Below are 24918 nucleotides of genomic sequence, written 5' to 3'. Positions count from 1 at the left end.
GCTCACTTTAACAGTAGAATGATCAAGCGTAGGGCTGAGATTTTAGGTAAGCTCTTTAGCGAGTTGTTAGGGCCTTTGCGTGCAATGCTGTCTGCTAGTTAGGCCAAGGTTGATCTAGGTGTAAGAAGGAAAAGTATTTAAAACTTAGGGCACTGGTTGATGCTTGTTCACCAACCACCAGTCCTCATAGTCTTGTTATCATCGAAGAAGGCAAGATGATTTTGCAATCCCCTCCAACATCTGAGGTTGTGACATAGGCCTCTGTCGAAACCCATTTTGGAGTCTGATACACTGCCAGGTCCCTCTACTTCTGCACAAGCCAAAGGACTAAGCTCGTCTGTTGGGTCTCGAGCCACTTTTCAGGTTTTCGCTTCCACCGACTATTCACAAACTGTTGAAGGGGTGTCCAGAGTCTCTCATCATCAGATTGCCTTGGTTCACCATCCCTTGGATTCACCTGTATATCCACAGCCAGGCCCTAGGGCAGATGTTGCCCTTAAGTCCAAGCTTAAGATGTCACATAAGGCTGCATCCAGCTTACCCTAGACCAAGGCCTACTTGCTACCACTCCCAAACTCAGACCTATCATGGGTATATCTGCAATCTCCCATCCATTGGTCAAGATTCCTCTTGAACAAGACCAGACACATGTACGGGATTTTGTTCATTTATAACTTGTGGTTCTGAGGGATTTTTTGATATTCATCAAATCTGGGTTTGACATGGCCTTATATGTCAGGCAGGTCAGGTCACCTCTGATGAGACTGAATAGAGCTGGAGTTCTTTCAGTCGGGCAGCATAAGACATATTTTTGAGACCCTTTATCCTTTTGGTGAGGACTTTTGGGGCCTTTCAAGCTGCAGCAGGTGTCTGGTCAGATACATTTGTCTAATAAGTGATGATTCATGATCAGGTGGGTGATGATAGAAGGTTTTTCTAACTTACTTTAGCAACATGAGTGTCAAGCGAAGGCTTCTGTCAACCTGGGTCCCCAGATCTCTGATGACTTTTCTGTGCTCAGTGGATTGATAGCCTTGTTTTCCCAAACCAGTTATCCATTTCTGTCCTTCTGGAGGATATCTGTGTCAGATGTGTCAGCAACTCTGACCCTGTGGGTTCTGTCACTTAGCCAGTTTGCAACCCATCTTGTGATGTTTTACATTCAAGCTGATGAGTTTGAGGCAGGATCTGCCTTTGACAAATGAGTTGGAGCTTTGCAGATAACTCATTGAGTTCAACCATCCGTCCCATGGATGCTTAGTGAGGGCAGTTCTCACCTGGGAATAGATATCTCTCCTTTTGGGGGGGGGAGAAGTTTGCACTGAACCTGTCAGCCAGTATGTTGGCAATGTGTGGTTCAGTAGTAATTTTCACATTTGAACTAATTCTGAGCATATCTGGGAGTTTCCTCCTAGGTTTCTAACATAGCTAAAGAAGGCCTTATGATTCTCTTTAGAGTCCTTGCGATTTTCTCTCAAAATTTGCCTTGGATGATTTTATGAGAGCTCTTAGTTTTTACTTATAATGATCAAAGGTGTGTTAGATCCCAAGGATTTTGCTCTATCTTGTCGTAGCTTCGTCCTTTTGTTGTAGAGCTTGTTTATGGCTGGGGTCCACCAGCCTTTGGTACAGAGAGTCTTAGTTTTGTTTGGGATTGCCTGATCCATGCAGTCCTGTAGGTGCTGGTAGAAGGCATTTGTAAGTGATTCAGCGGTTTGAGTAATGTTTACCACTGGCTCAATAGTGCCTGGGTTAGGTTGGCTGAGGATTTGATCGTGATAATCGGATCCAGATGCCTTTCTCTCCCAGGTTCTACCCCTGAATCTTCTCCTGGTAAAAGGAAAAGGGTCATCTTCCCTTAGGAGTCTTCAGATTCTTTTGACAATGATGAATCCACCATTTAGAAAGGTTTTAGCTATTGCTTCGTATGGAGATTCAGATTCTGATAAGAACCTTGCCTCAGCTTCCCCCTTGAGGACATTTCCTTTGGGGAAACCTTGCACAGTCTGAGGGAACATTTCAGGTGGGAAGCACAGGATTACCCAGAATCCAAGAGGAGGGTTATGGAGTTCATAAACCTGCCGGAGCATAAACCTATTGCCATTCCTCCACTCTTAAAGGTGGTGGATAACGTTTTGCTGGATTCTTCCTTGTAACCAGATTCTCTCCTGCCCCTTTGAAACCAAATAGATTCTTCAGAGTTCTGGATTCCTACAGGCACCTTTTCAAGAACCCTGTAGCAGACCTTGAAGTGGTGACTCACGGGCCTAAAGGAGTAAAATATAGCACTTCCAAAATTCCCCTGCCAACTGACAAAGCAGAGGCTTGGGCAAGCTCGGAAACATAGTCTACACCTCTGCTACTGTGGTCATGAGGGCTTTAAATTGTCAGTTTTATATGGTGAAGTATCAGGAAACCATTTTAGACCAGATGAAGAAAAAATTGGTGGGGAATGAAAATAAGGCCCTCTCCAAGGAAATGCTAGAGTTGTGCAATTTCTGCTGTCAGGTAGGTAAAACAGTGCTTGCACTGTGGCTATGATGCTGTGGGAACTTCTAGCAGGGCATCAGCTACAGGATCTGTTAGATGACATTGCCTGGCTGAGGGAGCAGTCCCTCCCTGAATATGTGACATCCAGTCTCATGGATGCCCCTTTGGACAAATATTACCTTTTTGGTCCCAAGGCTGAAGCATTGCTTAAGAAGATTGAGGATAAGACCAAGTCCATGCAAACAGTCAAGGACTTTCCTCAGGTTCAGCTACCTCGCTTCAGCCGCAGCTATCCTACCAAACACTGGCCCTTTCCAGACTCGTAGTCTAAGCCAATAAATAGTAGACCTCAAAGGGAAAGGAGTCAAAGGCAGCACTAGTGACCAGAACAGTGGCAAGAAGATGCTAATAGGCCTGTGGGATCCCATCAAAAGGGGTCCAGCAGGGAGCAATCGTGGCTCTAACATGAGGCTCCTTTCCCCCCATTTCTGAAATCCCCCCCCCCCGACCGACTAAGAGGATGTGGCTGTCCCTCTTCCTAAAATTAGACTGTTATTACCGAAGATCACTGTGTTCTGAAAATCATAAAATGAGGTTACTAACTTCAGTTCAAACAACGTCTGACTCGATCAGGTTTTCCAGATATTCCACCAAACCAAATACCAGAGGACATAAAGCAAATACAGTTCTTGTGCGCCCAAGGTTCTGTGGAACCAGTACTAAACACATTACAAGGAAATGGATTTTACTCAAGGTTGTTCCTCATACCAAGTAAAGAGGGTACCTGGAGGCCTATTTTGGACCTGTCAGGGTTCAACAGATTCTTGCAGGTACCAAATTCAAAATGCCAACCTTTCAAAAATTGCTTCCCATGATTTTAACCAGCGCCTATGTGGTAACCTTAGATCTAAAGGACACACACCTCCACATTCCTATAGAAAAAACTCACAGAAGGTTCTTACTTTTCAAAGCAGGTGTTAGGCAGTATCGGTTTTATGTTGCATCCTTTGGCTTGTCTACTGCTCCCATGGTATTCACAAAATGCCTTCGGCAGGTCAAAGGGCATTCAGATTTATCTGTACTTAGAGTTTTTTCTAGATTTGTTGATTAAATAAGTTAAAGCGGATTTGCTTTACACCCAAGAGATCTGGCTTCACTGGGGTTCACCATCAGTTCCCAAAAGTTTCAAACCATATGTATAAATAGGATTGTTTCTGAGGTTTTTGCGGGATTTATATCTTCAAAAAGCCTTCCTTCCTCCAGACAAGGTTACCTTTCCAAGTCTGTACATCCAAAAGCTCCTTCTCAGGAGCTAGCACACTGCCAGAGTGTTCCTCAGAGCTCTGAATTACATGCCTTCTTGCATCCCTATGATCCCCCTTGCCAGTCTTCACATGAGGAAGCTGCAGTGGTACCTTAGAAATGTGTGGTGCAAGCACTCACACACTCACTCAACTTCAGGGTGAAGCTTCTCCCTTGTCTCAGGAAAGAGTTTGCCTTGTAGGACTGACCTTGTTCCCTCAACCCAGGCCTTCCCTTCAGGATGATTCCTTAAGACCAAATTCTGGCCACAGATGCCCCAGACATGGCCTGGGGGGGCTCACTTCAACAACTTGCAGACCTAAAGCAGATGGGACTCAGTTCAAAAACAAACACATCAACCAAAAAGAACTGATAGCAGTCCAAAAAGGTGTGATTGTCTTCAAAGACCAATGGAAACCAGGAGTACCCGCAGTAAAGACAGACAATGTCATGGTTATGTGGTACATAAACAGGCAGTGAGGATGCACTCTTACTATCTTTGCTGCCTAACCATGGATCTTTGGGAAATTGCAGTGTCCCTAGGTTAACACCTCATGCCTTAGTACCTGACAGGAGAAAGCAGTCAACTGGTGGATGACCTAAGTAGGGGCCTGTCAGACTCTCATGGCTGGCAACTGCATCTGGAGGTTTTTCTCAGCATAGCCAGAGAATAGGGTGTGCCAGAGATGGACCTTTTTGTCACCAAAGAAAACTCTCCCTTGAAAAACTTTAGCTCAGCAAACAAAACAAGGTCAGCCTGGAAGACAGTGGCCTTCTTCCCTTGGCCATGCCTATTCCTCTATGCCTTCCCTCTGATACCTAGCTCCCTAGGGTATTGCTAAAGATAAGGGAAGAAGGGCCAAGGGTCATTCTAATGGCCTGAGACTGGCAAAGGCAGCACTGGTATCCTTTAATGCTCAGTCTCAACAAGAAGGAACCATGCTTGCTGCCCCAACAAGTGGACCTGTTTGCACAGAACAAAGGCACCGTCATACATCCCAACCTGGACACACTCATTGACAGCTTGGGTGATACTTTGATCTCCTGGAGGGGGGGGCATCTTTTGACAAACAGGCCCTGGACATTCTAACATAAGCTAGGAGACTTAGCAGGAGAAAAACTTACTCTGCCAAATGGAAGAGATTCACTATATGGTGCAGACAAAAGAGATAGAGCCCTCTTCAACTCAGATGCCTATGATCCTTACATACTTATTAGGACATTTTTGACAAAGGCCTTTGTCTCTATTAAATTAATGCTTTAACAATTTCAACCTATCTGCCTACTCAACCCCCTCTTTTCTCATCTTTTCATAAAACTGTTCCTGAGAGTGGTTATTCACATTAGACCCATAAGGAAACCGTGTGCTCCCCTGAATGATCTTAATTTCCTTCTGGTCAAGCTCAGCTTCTCATCCTCAAGCCAGCTGCCTCTGCAGACATCATATTCTTGACCTGGAAGATTGGAAGATAGCTGTTTTGCTAGCCATTACTTTTGCTAGAAAGATGTCAGAGCTACAGGCCCTTATGTGTGTGGAACCTTTCATCACTTTCCACCCTGACAGAATCTCTTAGGACCAACCCCTTCAAGTCCATAGTGAAGTTTGCCAATGCAATCCTGCACGGCATCCTTTCTTCTCCATAAAACTTCCATCCACCTTCTTATTATCTTTGGGAGTAATCCCAGCAATTATGACTGCAACAGTGAAACACTAAGAACATTATGTACACTTACTGTAAATGTAGATATCCAAGTATATTCACTGTTGCAATATTCTTTCCCTCCCTCCTTCCCCTCTTGCCCAATGAGGATTGAGATGGGCATTCTTCTGTCTAGATCCAGGTCCCCCCCCCTCTTCTGTTCAGCTAATACTCTGGCCTATTCTTTGAAGTTTCTGGACCTAAGCCCTTGACTTTAAAGGCTTGCTAGGGGCTTCTTGCTGTTGGGGGCAAGAAAGTACTGAGGTTATAGCGCCAGCTGTGACACCCTTTATAACCAGAAGTCTTGATGTCGTTCAGGGTGTCTGCTGGCTTCAGGAGGAAGAAATTCTCTGACATTCGGGCTGGCTAAGGACTTCCATGGCAGGAAATCCCATCAGTTATGACTGTAACAGTGAATACACAATAACATCTACAGTTATAAGTGTACACAACTGTACTTCCTATGTACTGTTTAGGTGCTGAGAACTCTATTGGTATTCGCTTTAATAAAAGAACCGTGGCTGAGAAGGGATGGGAGCAGTGTGTGTGAGAGAGAGGATTAAAAGCCATAGTTTGGCAATCTAATCTGCTGACTTTGTTACTGGTTTAAATATAACCATGACTGATTTAAAAACAAGATTTTCTTTTCTAAAGAGACGGGTGAGCAAGACAGAGGAATTTAACAGTAGAGTTCCCATATAGTCAGACTGTCACTTTGAAACTGCAGATAGTCTGTTACCTGCATGGTACTACTTGTGATTGCTTTTGGGTTTAACTTCCAGATTTTATTCTGCTATATGCTGTCCTAGTCTCATTTCATAGATGGCGTGTTCAGGTTTCACCAGTTAGGAAAAAGAACAGTCTTGTTTTCTAATTCCCTTGTCTTTGTATACTGAGATGTTTAAGAAGTGGCCAGAAACTGCTGATTCACTAGTAGAGTGGAGATTCTTAAACTGTTTCATACCTCTCAACTGTATAGATTTTCGCAGAATGTCCAGATTTTTCCTCATATTTTTGGTCTGTTTTTCATAAAATTCTGTTTTTCTGGAAAATTAGTGACAAATTATTAAAGATTGATGTTAGAAAATAATGACAGACATTTGAGTTTCCGATTTCATACCCTTCAGAAAATTCATGCTAATGCAAAATCTGTTAACTGTTTCAACTTTCTAAGTTTGTAAAAGCAGTATTTAAAAATTGTCCCTATTTTTGAGCCTTTGTCCCACTTTGATTTTTGATTTTGTCCAGATTTCTCACTCTGAGGTTGATAGGTATGACTGTTATGAATCCTGTTGAACAGTAGAGGAGTGAGGTGCAATAATCATAGCCTTATGCAAATGTTCAAGATTTGCCTCAACACAAAAACACACACTGGCTTAAGCCTACAATGTTTGAAATGTCCCTGGCTTTTAGTATAAGCATATGGTGTGCATTCCTTCAGTTTTACTTACCAGCAGTAGCTACTACTGTTGGCTAGTGATTTAGATCGAATGTGAATGGGTTGTTCTTAATCGGTCATCCTATGCTAAGGTTTCAGAAAAGTAAACATTAGCTGCCCCACCAGGGCTCTATCTGCAGGCAGCAACTAGTCTTATGATTTTCCAGGCTTGTTGCCCTTATGAAAGTAATCCTGAGTGAGTAATCAGCTCTGCTCGTGTTACTTACCTCTAAGTCCTCAACATTTTACTAGTTCGATACAGTAACATAAGTGTCTTTCCAGAATAAGCTGGTTATGTTTTGGTGCGTTTCTTGCACCTTCTTGAATTGCCAAATACTAGAATGCTGATTCCTTTATTTAGTAATGTATGTAATGCAGAAAAACAAACAACAAAAAATCTTTTTTGATTACTTTGTATAAGCAAAACTTTACATGTCACATTTTTTACACGAGAAGCAACTTCTTGTTAACAGAAAGCGAGAATAAGGGATGAAAATAAGCACAGTATAAAGAAAATATACTTTGTTTTCTAGAAATGTATAAAAACACGTATTACAAAATGTATTTCCCAATCAACTGTTTTGAACAAAATCATGATCCCCTCCAGAAGCAACAAGCCCTCGACTCTAAAAAGTAATCTGCCCTGTCTCCAGTCAAGGTTATTTCCCACTTATAGTGTTTCCTAAATTTGGTCCAATCAAAAATCATTGTACATTTACTTTCTCTCGAATCTGGTGCACACAGAATTCTACAATAGGTCTTGATGTCGATATTGTTAGCCTAAATGTTGAAATTACTCCAGTTCACAATTCTTTTCCATGCTTTGGCTATCAGACCTGTAACCCACCCTCCTAATAAAAATAATGTCATTACTCTTTCCAAAGCTGCTGGGCAGTGTCCTATCCACTTAGACTTAGTAAGCAAAATTTCCAATTCCTAAGCAATTTTTTTATTTTCAATATGTTCCCATCCCTGAATAACTTCATTTCAACAATTAATTTCCTTGCAATCCCAAAAAGTGCATACAACCTTCTTTTTCAACCCACCTCCAACACTCTGATGCTACCCATCTTACCTTCTTGGAAACATACGAGGGGGACCCAGTACCATATATGTAGCCATAATCCTCTGATGGTCCCAAATCCATGGAAGAATTTTTCAACTTAGCACAAACTTTACAGTTCACCCGCTGTACTCAGGATAATCTGACATTCTTTGCTTCATCCCACCTATCTTTTAATTTATCCAAGTGTCCTGCACAGTTTACTGTAAGGCCTGCTTACTATGTGCCCCCCCTTTGAAACAGAAAGACCATCTAACTTAACCCCCCTCTACTTGCATATAACCCCGTAGTCCCTCAGAAACCAGCCAGTGTTTAACCACCTGAAAAGCAAAATGTGGGTTTTGTAGTTTGCAGTCATCAGCATTGAATCCAGTATTGCCTCTTCCATCTGTTCCTTAACAAATGGGTTACCGGATCTGACTGGGATCCAACTTTGGCCACTCAGAGACTTTGGATCCAAGGCTCAGGCTCCTCCCTTTACCCATAATCCTCTCTTGATAGCAAAATACCTTGTATCTCATTTGCCACTCATTTGCATCAGATGTAATCTCTTGGCTCAGCACTTGAGTGACAGCGAAGTTGCTTTTTTAAGTCACAAAGGAAGCGGAGTACAGCAGAAGTAAGAACAAAACTCCAAATTTAATTCCAAGAATGTGCACTTATAACATACGGATGAGCGCTTTCACCATTACAGCTTCTTCAGATCCTTGTATAAAAGTCACAGTAAACCTCCCCTTATATAAGCAGCTCAATTAATCAATTAAAACAATTTAAACAATTAAAAGCAATACTAGAGAATTTAAAGAACTCTCCCATATATAAACATGTTAATGTAAAGTAAGACAAAAATATATAAGACTTGCATAGTGACCTTAAAAACATATAAATAAACATTCTGATAAGTTAATTTTGATAAAATACATAATCAAGAACATATACAAATAAATGATAGTTCATTTTATGTGCCTGCATTGTCTCAGCTTAGGTTTTATAGAAGCTCTATCATTCAACCCATGCCCCCTATCAGCTTTCAAACGAATGATCCAGTCAGTCTCCTTAGATTCAGTAAGATTCATAGTATTACCACCCCTCTTATTCACAACAATTATCTCTAGGACCCGGAACAAGAAAGTATGATCATTGTCATTGGTGATTATATGTTTTGCTAAGGCATTGTGTAAAGTGCCCTTTCTCATGTGGTAAATATGCTCTCTCATTCTATCCCTTAACGGCCGGTTAGTTTTACCAACATAGAAACTCTGGCATGCCTGACAAGTAGCTAAATACACCACATTAGGTGTCATACAATCTGCATCTGCCTTGATGGAGAAAATGGTGTGTAAATCCGGGTGTATAAACACCTCACTGCTATCAATAAATGAACAGAAGTTGCAGTGACCACAGGGTTTAGTGTGACCAGTGTTCTTCATAATCCTATCATGTCTGGGGTGACAAAGCAATCGCTTTAGGTTGCTCTTATTCCGAAATAGGAAACTTGGTGTCTCCCCCACAATGCATTTCAAGTCATCATCAACCAGGAGAATATCCCAATGTTTGCTAATAATTTCCTTTAACTGATATTGATCAGAAGTATACAGAGTAGAAAATTTAATAGATCTATTTAACATATGATCTCCAACAGTTTGATCTTGGACCCTGGGTCCAAAGTATGGTGCACCTGAAGTGGTGTGTGACGTATGCTTCCTCCATATATGGTATAATCTCATTATCCTTGTATCCCCGGGTCAGTAATCTATTTCTCAGATTATCTAATTCTGAGATAAATCCCTGTTCAGTGGGGTTCAATCTCGAGGCTCTAATGGCCTGTCCTTTCATTATATTCTTAAAAACAAATTGTGGGTGCATACTAGACCTTAATAACAAGGAATTGCAGTAACATGCCTTGTGATAGACCCCCGTATTTATCATATCATCTGTTAATCTCTCAATATATAGGTCTAAAAATCAATTCTGTGTGTGGAATAGTTCATGGTAAAAGTAAGGAATGTAGTTAAATCATTCATAATGGATAGCATTGATTCCAGCTGTTCTGATGTTCCATTCCAAAGAACAAAAAGGTCATCAACAAACCTTCTGTAGAACACCACATGTTCACAGAAAAGTGCATTCTTAAATAAAACATGTTTCTCCCAATATGCAAGGAACATGTTGGCGTAGCTATTTGCACATGGAGTTCCCATAGCTATGCCATCACGCTGTTTATAGATCTGGTCTTGGAACATGAGTAAGTTGTTCTCCAAGACCAGTTCTAGAAAATGAACTGAGGTCTATCAATACTGCAGTGTAAGTACTGTGTGCTTTCAGATAATTTAACACATAATCAAGTCCTATACCACCTATGAGACCCATAGTTTCTGGCCATGGTTGGGTAACTGAACACCTTTCAGTTTTTGTGGAGAAACATCTGAGATGTGTATTGAATGACAATGTTACAGTCTTGAAGGATTCCAAGCAATTTTTGATTGATCTGTATGAATGTATTGGACACCATGATAGAATCTCTAGTTGTACTTTTGTGACTTTTGACATTCATTCCCTATTTACTGTAATACCTAATGATATAGGACTTGATTATGTGTTAAATTATCTGAAAGCACACAGTACTTACACTGCAGTATTGATAGACCTCATAGTTCATTTTCTAGAACTGTTCTTGGAGAACAACTTATTCATGTTCCAAGACCAGATCTATAAACAGCGTGATGGCGTAGCTATGGGCACTCCATGTGCAAATAGCTACGCCAACATGTTCCTTGCATATTGGAAGGAACATGTTTTATTTAAGAATGCACTTTTCTGTGAACATGTGGTGTTCTACAGAAGGTTTGTTGATGACCTTTTTGTTCTTTGGAATGGAACATCAAAACAGCTGGAATCAATGCTATCCATTATGAATGATTTAACTGCATTCCTTACTTTTACCATGAACTATTCTACACACAGAATTGATTTTTAGACCTATATATTGAGAGATTAACAGATGATATGATAAATACGGGGGTCTATCGCAAGGCATATTACTGCAATTCCTTGTTAAGGTCTAGTATGCACCCACAATTTGTTTTTAAGAATATAATGAAAGGACAGGCCATTAGAGCCTCGAGATTGAACCCCACTGAACAGGGATTTATCTCAGAATTAGATAATCTGAGAAATAGATTACTGACCCGGGGATACAAGGATAATGAGATTATACCATACATGGAGGAAGCATACATATCACGCACCACTTCAGGTGCACCATACTTTGGACCCAGGGTCCAAGATCAAACCGTTGGAGATCATATGTTAAATAGATCTATTAAATTTTCTACTGTGTATACTTCTGATCAATATCAGTTAAAGGAAATTATTAGCAAACATTGGGATATTCTCCTGGTTGATGATGACTTGAAACGCATTGTGGGGGAGACACCAAGTTTCCTATTTCGGAATAAGAGCAACCTAAAGCGATTGCTTTGTCACCCCAGACATGATAGGATTATGAAGAACACTGGTCACACTAAACCCTGTGGTCACTGCAACTTCTGTTCATTTATTGATAGCAGTGAGGTGTTTATACACCCGGATTTACACACCATTTTCTCCATCAAGGCAGATGCAGATTGCATGACACCTAATGTGGTGTATTTAGCTACTTGTCAGGCATGCCCGAGTTTCTATGTTGGTAAAACTAACCGGCCGTTAAGGGATAGAATGAGAGAGCATATTTACCACATGAGAAAGGGCACTTTACACAATGCCTTAGCAAAACATATAATCATCAATGACAATGATCATACTTTCTTGTTCCGGGTCCTAGAGATAATTGTTGTGAATAAGAGGGGTGGTAATACTATGAATCTTACTGAATCTAAGGAGACTGACTGGATCATTCGTTTGAAAGCTGATAGGGGGCATGAGTTGAATGATAGAGCTTCTATAAAACCTAAGCTGAGACAACGCAGGCACATAAAATGAACTATCATTTATTTGTATATGTTCTTGATTATGTATTTTATCAATATTAACTTATCAGAATGTTTATTTATATGTTTTTAGGTCACTATGCAAGTCTTATATATTTTTGTCTTACTTTACATTAACATGTTTATATATGGGAGAGTTCTTTAAATTCTCCAGTATTGCTTTTAATTGTTTAAATTGTTTTAATTGATAATTGAGCTGCTTATATAAGGGGAGGTTTACTGTGACTTTTATACAAGGATCTGAAGAAGCTGTAATGGTGAAAGCACTCATCCGTATGTTATAAGTGCACATTCTTGGAATTAAATTTAGAGTTTTGTTCTTACTTCTGCTGTACTTGCATTATATCTACCTCACGGAACTACAGCGTTTGCTTGCTGAGCAGTGGATTTTACTTTACTTTAAGTTGCTTTTTTGTCATATTTCTCTTTTCCCTTGGGATACTTAGTGAATTATCTAAGTCTTTTTCAGCTTTTGTCTTCATCTTTTCCTCTCTGCAGTTTTTGGCAGCTATTTGAACTTTACTCCTCCACGTTCCTTAGAACCTTATATATCCAAAATAGAGTTTGTGACCACCATGGCTGTATAATAAGACAGGTGTGATAAAGCAGTTTGTGTACCATGAAGGTGCTTACCTGTTACTTTTTTGTATTTATTTTATTTCGATATCTTTGATTAAAGTGTTATACATCCATGGTGGTCACAAACTCCGTTTTGGATATATATATTTTTTCTGTGGTTACTGTGATCTTTATTCAACCGTTTGACCATTTTGCCCTCCTTAGAACCTTACTTTGGTAAAAGCTAGTTGTTATAGTTATTGTAGTTGTTTGTTGCCCTTTTTTTTCTTGTGGTGGTGGTTATAGTTGTTGGTGTGTTATGACAGAAAAAAATGTCCAGTTTTAAGAAGTGTGTGGGCTGTGGCCACAAATTTCTGAATCTAGACGCTCAATCTAAATGCATGTATTTTAGCTCTGCTATATCAGCTGTTCTCAGTAGCAGAGCTAAGTACTTGGCTGTGTTGGATTCTACAACCATCTGGATATACCTAGTTGATATAAATATACTTTTTTGCACTTAATCTGTTTCAGTAATGGTCAACAAAACTATACAGCATTAATATATTTGCTTCATTGTTTATTGCTGGCCTCTGTCTGCGTGGTTTGTTTCTCAGGGTTAGTTCAGTACAAGGTTGTCAGACATCCCTATTTGAGCAGGACTGCCCCGAGATCAGCAGCCCAATCCCGAGTCCCGCACTGCCTGTTAAAATCCTGGCAAAACAGGTTCCACTTTGTGATTTTTGATTGGCTCATATGTCTGCATATGGGTCAATCATAAATCACAAAGCAGAGCCACTTCTGTTCAATGCGGGACAGCAGGCTGTTCCACATTGAACAGAAGAGGCTCTGCTGTGTGATCTTTGATTGGCTCGTACGCCAGCATACGAGCCAGTCAAAGCAGCCACTTTTGTGTAATGTGGAACAGCAGGCAGTTCCGCATGAAAGACGTGTGTGTGTGTGTGTGTGTGTGTCGGTGTGTGTGTGTGTGTGTGTGTGTGTGTGTGTGTGTGTGTCGGTGTGTGTGTGTGTGTGTCTTTGTGCCAGTAGCTAGTTTCATTGTGAGGGTTGCTTTGCATTCTGTGGAGTCAACTCACCTCAGGTGTTGGCTGTTTGTCAACACCTCTGTGTTTATCCGATTGCCTGAAGATTTATTTTCTCTGTTGTACTTCTGGTACAAAGACTTATATTTCTGTCAAATTGTGCTCAGCAGCAGAACTATAACAGAGCTAATTACCTGGCTGTGTTGGATACTACAAACATCTGGATATACCAGTCTGATACAAGTATACTTTTTTTGCACTTAATCTGTTTCAATAATAATTAACAAAACTGTACTGCATTTATAAATTTGCTTCATTGTTTATTGCTGGCCTCTGTCTGTCTGCATTGTTTTTCCCACCCAAGTGTTTTACTATTAAACTTGGTGGCTTTGGAATTGCCCGCCCTTGCTGTAAATTTGATTTTGGTCACTCCTCCCATTCCCATCTCATTTGCTCACTCAACTAAGTACAGTGAGGTCATTTGGGAAGGACTACTCTCCCTTGCTGCTTTGACTTTGGGCACTCCTCCCAGTCCTGTCTCATTTGATCACTCAACTTAGTGTAGTGAGATCATTTGTGAAGGCCAACCCCCTTAGATCTTGAACGGTCTTCTGTTTCCTCCCTCTCCACTTAAAAAAAAAAAAATTACACTTTAAGCTGCTTTTATGTAATAGTGTTCTTCCTACTTTATTACCTTATTTTTCTTGCGTGCTCTTAAGCATTCCAGTGCTTTTATTCTACTGCATTTATTCCTGTTTGTTAGTAGCCTGATTAAATTTATCTGTTTATTTTTAGCATCTTAGTTTTGGTTTTAGCGTTTGTGCTTCAGGCCAGTTACTTTACATTTAAGAAGGTTATTGCAGTCTACACTCTTGTGGACAAACCCTTATCAAAGCCCTCTCTCCATAAGTCCACCCAAGTATTCGGAACACTATGTGTGGACAATTCCCATCAGTTTCTCCTGCCAGCCTGGTCGACATGGGCATATGAAGACAGTCTAGCAACTGTTTCATATTTACTGACAACCCTCTTTTCCTAGCACATAATTCTTCTACTTGCGAGAAATGCATCTACATCAGTAACCTGCAATCCATGCTCTCTCGCGCCACTGTGAGTACTCTTGACAAAGAGGAGATTGCCAGCATAATCACCACACCACTCACATCAGATAGCCAAGCACAACACAGACGCACCTATGCAGAGGTCCTCAATAAAAACGTACCTAAATAGCAGAGACCTCCAAAACACACTCACAGATATTCCACACTCAACACCAAGCACATTATACACAGCAGACAACACACCAGTGTCTCACAAACACAGCCCATAAGGCAAAACAATAAACCAGCACAGCCCAAGACATAACAGTAAACCAAACATACTAGTCATTGGTGACTCAATTGTGAGACACACTGATGTCCTCCTCACCAGGCTCGACATCATGGTCAGTTCTGTCTGATGCCAGAATCCGCCACATCATGCACGCACTTAAGTCTCTCCACAAGTACAAGTATGACTCTGTCATCCATGTTGGTGTGAATGACTTGAGATGTACCTGTCTGGACTTTATGAAGAGGAACATGATTGAGATCTCAGATAATGCGTCTCAGGCAGGTATGACCCTAGCCCTAAGTACCATCCTACCTTCACCAAGAATGATACCACAATACCAACAAAAAATAATTGACTTCAACAATTGGTTTAGTTTTGGGTGTCATTCCAAGGGTATCCAGTGTCTTTCTGTCTGGAATGACATGGTTGACGGGCCTCAGTGGTTTGCCAGAGATGTCCTCCACCTAGCTCCACTGGGATTCCTGATCCTGGCCAAGGATCTTGACTCCCCCATTGTGCCTTTTTTTAGGCAGTGTCCCAAAGATGAATCTTCAACATAAAAGATCTGTCAAAAAGCAAATTGAAGGTCCTGCTGCTTAATGCTGGGAGCATTAACCCGAAAATGCACTCACTGGAGGCTCTCCTTACACTGGAAGATGTCGATGTCTGTGCAGTCATGGAAACTTGGTTCAGGGCTGCGGAGATCAGTCCTGCCTTACCAGGCTATATCTCATTCCACACATTCTGACCCTGAAATGAGGTCGGGAAGACTAAGGTTGTTGGACTCTCTATCTTCATTAAAGACAGGCACACCTCCAGACTGGTTTGCCAACATGATGCACTGAAACTACTCCAGGTGCAACTGACAGCAAGACACCCATCCAAGTTATAGTCTATAGACCCCCTCCATGACTCAGGACACCCACCTCTCCTACCTGGATCTTCCTGACTCCATCAACGTACTCCCTAAAACCCTGATCCTTGGTGACTTCAACTACCCCACCATAGACTTGAACTATTCTTGCACTAGTGTACTCACCCAACGATTCCTTGACTTCTTCAGTTCTAACGCACAAGATCACCTCATCTCATCCCCCGCAAGGGGAGATAACATTCTGGACTTGATTCTCAACAACATGGGCAACTGCTGCACCACTCCCATTTTATGTTCTTTCCTGGTGAGATCTGATCATCAGTCTGTCTCATTCAAAGTTTCTATTCCACCCCCCAACCCAGCCATAATCAAGCTAAAAAACTTCTCAAAGGCTGACTACAACCTGCTAAGGGAAGGTATCAGTAGCTTCATATCACCACCCCCCCTCAGAGGATGCAGACAACTATGCTGCACAGTACGCCAGTGCAGTATACAAGCACTTGTCCAGCTGCATGGACTCAGCCGTACCCAACAGAACTAAAACCTGCTCCTCAAGGAAGCAGAAACCTGTCTGGTGGACATCCTCTATCAACAGGCTTAACAACAAAAGAAAGCAACTGTTGTCCAAGGGTAAAAAGGAAGAAATTCCAAATTGGAAAATCTCCCTCCTTAGCCTCAGCAAGCAAATTAGATCACTAGTGAAAACCTCCAAAGCCAATTATGAATCAAAACTAGCCTCCAAAACAAAGGGACACCACACAGCCTTCTTTAGTTACGTCGGGAACCTCCATGGCAAAGCCCAGGTTTGTTCTGAATTAGTACTTAACAGTGTCACTTACACTGATCCTGTTGACTTAGCCAACCTACTGGCAGATAGGTTCAGTGCAAACTTCAGCCCCCTGTCTCCCCCACTAAAGACCCTTTTGACATCCTTGATACTTGTCCCGCACCTCACATCTTCTTAGCTCAAGTGTTAAAGGCTCCATCCAAGGCAAAGACACAGCTTCCATGGACCGGATAGTATCTCAGGCTTTATTCTGCACCATCCCCTGCAAGAACTAGCTTCACCATTGAGCACCTTATTCAACCACAATGTAAGTACAGGCTTCATTCCAGTGGAGTGGAGAACTGCCATTGTCATCCCCTTGTACAAAGGTGGTGCCACTACTGAACCTGGAAATTATCGCCACATTAGCTTGACAAGTCTGATCTCTAAAGCCATGGAGCATATTGTTATGGATCTCATAAACAAGTTTGTTTGTGTGTGTCTTTCGGCTTTTCCTGGTTAGGGGTCGCCACAGCGGAACTCCGGTCCGCTAATGATTGGTAGTTGATTTTTACGTGCCGAGTTACCAGCCCTGACGCACAACCTTCAGCGAAGGTACACCCATTCACGCATGTCTCCACGCAGAAGATGCTCTAGCTGTGAATCGAACCAGACAGCGTCTTACTGTGAGGCGACAACGCTACCGCAGCACCACCACCGCGGACCATGGATCTCATAAACAAGGACGTAGGCAATCTCCAAGCACTTCACCCCACCCAGTCTGGATTCATCAAGGGCAGATCTTGCCTGTTGAACCTGGTTGACTTCTTTGAGACGGTCACCCAGGCCCTGGATGAGGGAAAGTCAGTACATACAGCTTACCTTGACTTGGCCAAGGCCTTTGACACAATCCCCCACTCGGGCATCATCAAAAAGCTAACACTACTTGGCGTAAATCCCTGTCTCATCAGCTGGGTGGCCAACTGGCTCACCGATAGGACCCTCGAGGTCAAAATAGGGGCCTCCACCTCCAATAGTAGACCTGTCACTAGTGGAGTTCTGCAGGGGATCTGTCCTGGGACCCCTACTGTTTGGCATCTACTTCTCAGAGGTTCAGACAAAGACAAAAGGCCTGTGGCTGACCAAGTTTGTGGATGACTGCAAGTTGGGTGCTGTCATTGACTCCCTAAATGATTTTAACATACTGCAAGAGGGTTTCACAGCAACTAATGACTGGTGCCAAAGTCATGGCCTCAAGTTAAGCACAAAAAAGATGTGTCGTCATACCATTCGGCAAAAACACAGCCCTACTGATTACACATCAACGGCAATCCCCTAAGCACACAACCTGTGGTGAGAGACTTGGGTACTCAGGTTGACAGCAGTTTCACATTCGACCATCATGTAGCGGCAGTGGTCAGAAAAGCCTTTTACTTGGCTCATCTCCTAAGTAAGGGATTATATCCCGAAAAAAGGAGGTTATTACTTCTCTATACTCCTCCCTCAGACCAATAATTGAGTACAACACTCTGTTTTGTATGTACTTCTCGAAACATCTGCACCAACTGGAAAGTCCACAGAAATACCTCAGAAAGAGAATCCATGGCTTCCAATACATGTCCTATGTGGACAGGCTCAAATCACTATCACTCTACTTAGTATCGTACATATTACTCAGAGGTGATCTGTGTTTCTCCTGCAAGGCAATCTCGGACCCTGCCCTACTAGAGATGCTCCATATCTGTAAGTCGAACTCCTCACGCATTACCCGATCGAAAGCCCTGAATCTAATATGCAACATCAACAAAACCTGCTGGAGAGATGGGTTTGTCTCCCAGAGGCTGCCCCATCTCTGGAATAGTCTTCTCATACACGTTAAGAGTACCTCACTGACCATCTTCAAGCACAACCTTGATGAGTTGATGGAAAACCACAAATTTGTCCCAGAGGGTTCCACCTGTGTCCCTCATTGACAGGACAGGTGCTGACTGAGGTTTCTTTTTGGGGATAAACTCTTGGCTGGGCTTGTAAGGGCCCCAGAGCCATTAGCCTAGTAACCTCCTATGATCGTCTTGTTTAGGGGCTTCCCGTTTAGATGAGGGATGTTCAATTTGTACTGTTTTGCACCAGGGCTTTGACAGAGAGTTGAAAGCTGCTTTTAGGGGGGCTTCTCCCTGCCACAGCAGGGAAAGTTCCCCTTCCACGTTCTTCTTCGTCTTCCCCCTGCCTCCAAGAAAGTTATTGAGAAAACTAGGGGTGAAAAGAGGTCTGAGAATTCATAGAAAAAGAGGAGAAGATACTGATATCCAGACTAGAAATAACATGCATTCTTTCACCATGTATTTATTGTGCAGTATTTTCTGGGAATATTTGTTTTTTTTTTTAATTTGTAAATAATACTGACATACTGAATGGTCAGTAACCTTCATGCATGCTATGATCCTGTACTACAGATGAGTATTATTTAGATAGAGTAATACGTTGAAGCTGGCAGTGTAGGTCAGATGTTAGCTGCAGGTACTTTCAGAAATTAGTTTCAGTAGTGGTTGTACAGGTAAACAGTTTTACCAGCTTCTGACTTCCAGTTACTGGTAACTTGTAGGTTTTTGTGTGAGAATTAAACTTTGCTGCTGAGTAGCACAACTATTATTTGCAGTCCCGTTGTTGTGCATGGTGTCTTATAATACTATAATTGCTGGTAGCTGCTTTTCTTTTAATTTTGAGTAAGCTTGCATTGCATTTTTGCAGCTAGATGCATAAGTAATTAAGGATCTAGAGAGTTGTAGGAAGACTTCAGCAGCAAACTTGCTCTCTAGCTTAATGTGGAGTATACCGTGAGTGAGTGTTAGGGTGTAAGCAATCCAAAATATAACTAAATTTTTAAACATTCATCAGGTATCCAGTGGTAAGGGATACGTCGTATACATGGATCAAATGTTTCAACAGAAATTCTAAAATGCTGTACAATGATTTTTAAAACCCTGTGGCTTCTTCCAGCAAAGAACTTTGATGTCCAACAAATTTTTTGGCCTGCCTTGGAATGGGGGTGATGTGAGGGATATATTGGTTTTATAAGAAAAAAATAAATTAATCAAATTTTATTAAGGTGCTAGTATTTTGTGATGTTATTAATATGTTTATGAAATGTACCAGGTTGTATTGATAGTCTGCCACCTAATCAAATCATTATTTTTTCAGTTATACTTGCATTCATTATGTTGTAGTAATTTCTTGGTGTTATGAGGAAGCCACTGCCAAAGACCAGTTTTCTTAAGGGTGTCTTGGTCTGAAAAAGACTGGGAAACACTGATAAATGTTACTATGTTTCTGAATGCACCTGTTCAACAATTTTGAGTTTCCCCATACAATTATACATGTTAACTTTCTATTTGGTTATCAATGTGCTTTGCATAGTTTTAAATATTGTGTTATTTAACTATAAAAGCTTGTAGGTAGCAAATTATTAAAGTGTATTAAGGGTAATTGGATAAAACTGTTGAATTGTAACTGCTGGGTATCCTTTTAGGAAGCAAACTTATGCTTTCCTACAGCTATGATAAAAGTAACTTGATGCTCCTTGATCATTTTAAGTGTGGTAATTATGACTTTGGAGTACCCGAGTGGTTTAAAATGCTGGTGTATGTATCATAGAAACTGGATATATATATATATATATATATATATATATATATATATATATATATATATATATATATATATATATATATATATATATATATATAAAATGTATGTTTGTGTGTGTGTCTCTAATAATATGAGCCAACACTACAAGACACTGAGCTAAGAATGAAGAACATTAAATAATGGTAAGTTCCTGGTTGTAGCTCTGCTCTTTTCCTTTACAATTTGAAGCTTATCTGGGTATGGCAGATAATTGGCATAGTCCACGGCAGCAGTTGCATTTGTCAGACAGGCTGTCTTTAACCAGGGCGCTTCTGTACAATTCTCTGAATAATTCAGCAAGAGGATGGTTGATTACACAAGTCACACTGCAGTAAAGTGTGTGCTTGCACATGAGGAACACTGTGAGGCTTCCCGTTTAGATGAGGGATGTTCAATTTGTACTGTTTTGCACCAGGGCTTTGACAGAGAGTTGAAAGCTGCTTTTAGGGGGGCTTCTCCCTGCCACAGCACATCCCTTGAAACACTCTTCTGCATTGGTCACTTTGTAAGAAATACTGAGAATGTGCTAGTTCTTTCTTCTTATTAATTTACTGCTGTAGTTTTAATGTCATTGTTTCATGAAGACTAATGGAATAGTTGAATATGGAAAGAGCTGAATTAGTGACTGAAAGCCTTCATTATCCTTGGTGATTTATGTTTCTATCTATATCAGCAGTTGGATTAAGTATGTTTTTGATGAAGACAAACTCTTTATGGCACTGTATTCATATCCAAAATTTTATAAAATCAGAATTTTAAATTGCTCCTCTTTAAGAGCAACTCTACCCAAATTTAATGGTGTTCAACATTTAGATCACCGTTGTAGTAGACTTGGCTATTTGGGACCTAGTCTTGGCCAGCTTTAAAAGCTTTATGATGCCTTCCATATGCTTAAATTTACTAAGGATCTCATTCATGCTTTTTTTTTTTTGCCAAATTCCTCAAGCAAGAAAATACTTCCTTCTCTTCCTGACTTGGATTTTCAGTGAAAAGAGCTGGCTTTACAGTGAGATTATTCCATTTTTGGAATTTCTGATGAAGGTGTGGCATCAGAGTTTGCTCTTGAAGATGCATCACTTTTTGAGACTTTTAAGTTGAAATCATTTTTTCATTGGAAGCAGAGTGAAATTTCTCTTGCATGTACAATGTATTGTAATGTGATACAGTTAGATATTCCTAAATCTGCAGCTGCCCTTGTTTTGTTTCCTTTAGAGAATGTTTTTCACATTGTGTCTAGTTTGCCTAATGGTTGACCTCCTGCCCCGAGGAAGTGTGTCAAGTTATAAAGGAAACTGCAGACTCAAAAGTATTTATTTTCCAACCCTAAAATGGATCTAGCAGTAATTTCTCTATTGAAAACTGCTTTTGCTAAACAGATACTTGCTGCTAACCCCATTCATTCTGACAAGGATATGAAAGCTTTTGAGAGGTTGGGGACAGAAATTTATTATTAAATTATTATTATTATTATTTTTTTGTTTTGTTTTTTTTCTTTAGCATTTGCTGTGTTCTTCTTTGTATTCTTGCTGTGTGTACATTCTATTGTAAATTTGCATTTGCAGTGTTCTTACTATGTATTCTTGCTGTGTGTACATTCTTTTGTATTCTTCTCATACATTGTATTGGTTGTACTGCCTTTGGAGCTTTTCTCCCTGGGCCTCCACTGGAAATGGGTTCTTCTTGGCCCAGTGGACTTTCCCGGTAATCAAACTGAAATAAAATTTAAAAAAAAAATATTCTGCTACTTTATCTTTTAGGCTGTGGAATTGTTTTCAGTTCTATTTTTGAGAACATCAAAAGTTAATTAACCTTTCTTCTTCACTGCATGCCTCAATAACACCTGCTTCCCATGTTACTAAGTATGTTTTAGTGTGTGCTTATGATGGTGCTGCTTTTCTGGTTCAGTAACAAGATTAGCTTGGAGTGGTTTCATTCTCAAAACCTTCTTGGAATGTCAAAAGTAAATTTTTAAATTGCACCTTAGACAAGGACATTCTTGAGCACCTCAGCTGCACAAGAGTGAAGCAGAAGAGTGTTTCAAGGGATGACTCAAATATTTCAACCCTCATTTTTTAAACACAGTAAAACAATCCTTGTACCTCAGCCTTCTTGTAAAATACTTTGAGCAGCAAGTAACCATTAAACTTGAGTTTAAAAAAGCAGTGGCAAGGAGACTCCAAAAAGAAAAGAAACTCCTCTAAAAATCAAAAGCAGTCCTCCCAGTCAGCATGACTAATTTGCCTGTTCAGCCCCCACCAACAACCTTTCCATATCCCTGAAGGTTAAGTCTTCCCTTGTGGTACCAGATTGTGAGAGGCAAATAGGTTTTTAAATGTAATTTGGCATAGGAACAGTTGGCATTGGGAATCCATCCCTCTGTTCCTGCTTACCCTGTAAACAGAGTCTTCTCGTTTCCTCCCATTTTGCATCATGTTTGCTAAGGGAGTAATAGAACTAGTGCCTCCCATCAGATGAGCAAAGGATTCTTCTAGTACCAAAGAAGGAAGGATCCTGGAGGCCTGTGCCGGACCATTGCATTCTTCCCTCCCTTCCCTGTTGCCTCTTCTTTCTTTGGTATATTTCATGGTAAAGCCAGACTTAAGGATGGTGGTTATCACATTCCCATTGCCAATCTCTTCAGACATTTGTTAACATTTTTTATGTGTGGCTTACATACAGCTTTCTGTCCTACCCTTTTGACTTTCCACTGCTTCAAGGGTATTCACAAAATGTCTGGCTACAATAATTCCTTATTGTAGACTTCAAGGCGTTCACATCTTCACGGGCTTTGTAAAGCTCTCAAGAGTCTTTAGAAACCATTAAGAATGCCTTGCCGAGTGATGTTTCAAATCAACTTATAAAAATCTTCTCTCATCCCTTCTCACATAATTATATTTCTGGAATATTTAATAGATTCTGCTGTTTGAAGAGCTTTTCTTCTCAGTAGTTCTTCCATTTTTCCAGTCAGTCATGATATTTAGAAACAATGTAATGTACGATTCTCATGCCCCCCTGGCCAGACTCCACAAGAGGAAAATTCAGTGGTATCTCTGGTGAGTCTGGATTCTGTATCTTCACCCTTTATCTTTTCAGATCCCTGTTCTGGGTTTTGAAAGAAGGGGGATTCCCTGGTGGGTAGATCATTGCAAGAAATTGCAAGTCAGGTCTCCCATTCTCCCTTTCAGCCACTCTCTAGTCTGCCACTACAGATGCTTCACACCTTGCATGTGGAGCGGTCTCCAAAGGAGTGAAAATACAAGGTCTGTGGAGCTCTCAAGACAGCACAAGAGTCAAGAGAGATATTGGCAGTACTGCTTTCCATCCCACTTTTCTTTGTGACATTCTGGTTGAAATATCTTGCTTTCCTGTCTATACCTGATTGTGTAGTGTTTGCACATACTATCTTGGTCATATGTTAAATGTTGGTAATTACTACCCTGAAATTCTTCAAAAGTTCTCTGAACCTGAAATTGAAAGTGTACTTTCAGTCACACATGATAAAAGCATTGAATGATTGATGGCACTTTAGCCTGAGCAAGAGGTTTATAGAAGCAATGAATTTAGCAATTCTTTCTGGCAGCATATTAGTTTACATAATTTTTAGGAGAGCTTGTCACTAATAAAATAAGAGTGTCACTAAAAAGGATATACTTAAGCTCTTCCCAAAGACTTTCAGAGAAAACAGTTATTAAACTATTGAAGAAACAAGACAGCAGTTATTTGTATCCTTGCTGTACCATGTTATGGGGACACTGAGTGTACTATGAAAAAAGTGGCTTTGGCATGAAACAAAATTCCTCATCAAGTAATTTATTTTGTGCTGTAGTAAAGTAAAATAACACTAAATAAAGTGATTTAAGAGATGGTCAGACTGTTTAGAAGATTTAATAAAAGTATATATTTGTAACCAACTCTTGGCATATGAGTGGTGTGCATATATGCAAGCTTACATGAAATGACCTGTTATGATTAATTGTTTATGTAATGTTTCCACAGATGGGAGCACCTGATTTACCAGTACGGCTGTCATCATGAGTTAATAAAATACGTTATCACCAAAGGAAAAGTTGTGTATGAAAATGAAGGAATTACTGGCTACTGATCTAATACAATGTATGATGTATTCCATGAGATGTAGTGAAAAATAGTTCTGCTTGTAAATCAAGAGACTGATTACAGAAACTAAAACTGATGTGAAAATGCAAAATGTAATCACGTGTAGTTTCATTTTAGGACTTGTACGCATTCAGTAATGCAATCACTGAAATAAATCATTGTAAAAACCTTTATTTACATTTCCTAATGTCTTTCAGTCAAATAAAATTAGCATAAATCATAGATTCTGTTTCTCTGCTGTTGTTTTCCCTGGAATAAAAGTTTCCTGTTTTAAGAACATCGTAAGAATATAAGCACAACTGGGGGTGCACAAAGCCAGTGCATTTCTTCGGTCAAGGCCTGGCTTAACAACAACCGCCACCAGTACTGTTAGGCAACAGGCTGTTGGTGGTAATTAGGCTACTGTTGGCTGAAGGAGAAGAAGAGGGCGAAGGCATACCCGAAGGCAGGAAGAGAGGAGGAAGATTAGGAGTGTAGTAGTGAGGGTAGGAACTTTGAATGTTGGCAATGTGACTGGTATAGGGAGAGAGCTAGCTGATATGACGGAGAGAAGGAAGGTTGATATA

The 24918-nt window shown here is 40.6% G+C and overlaps 1 protein-coding gene across 3 annotated transcripts in view; it reads left to right on the top strand.

The window, feature by feature from the left end:
- AMDHD1 (amidohydrolase domain containing 1) overlaps window positions 1-24574 on the top strand; it is an 868564-nt gene extending 843990 nt beyond the window's left edge. For all 3 annotated transcript variants that reach the window (XM_044087629.1, XM_044087628.1, XM_044087631.1), the window contains one exon: window positions 24233-24574. In XM_044087629.1, the coding sequence (XP_043943564.1) occupies window positions 24233-24338 (106 nt within the window). In that variant the 3' untranslated portion in view covers window positions 24339-24574. The remainder of the gene's footprint in view (window positions 1-24232) is intronic.
- Window positions 24575-24918: the final 344 nt, after the last annotated feature.

This window comes from Protopterus annectens, chromosome 11.part0 (genome assembly GCF_019279795.1).
Source record: "Protopterus annectens isolate FY-2018-M chromosome 11.part0, PAN1.0, whole genome shotgun sequence".
NCBI classification, from domain to species: Eukaryota; Metazoa; Chordata; order Ceratodontiformes; family Protopteridae; genus Protopterus; species Protopterus annectens.
The sequence above is the reverse complement of the archived record's forward strand: the minus strand, read 5'-3'. Positions and strand labels throughout refer to the sequence as shown.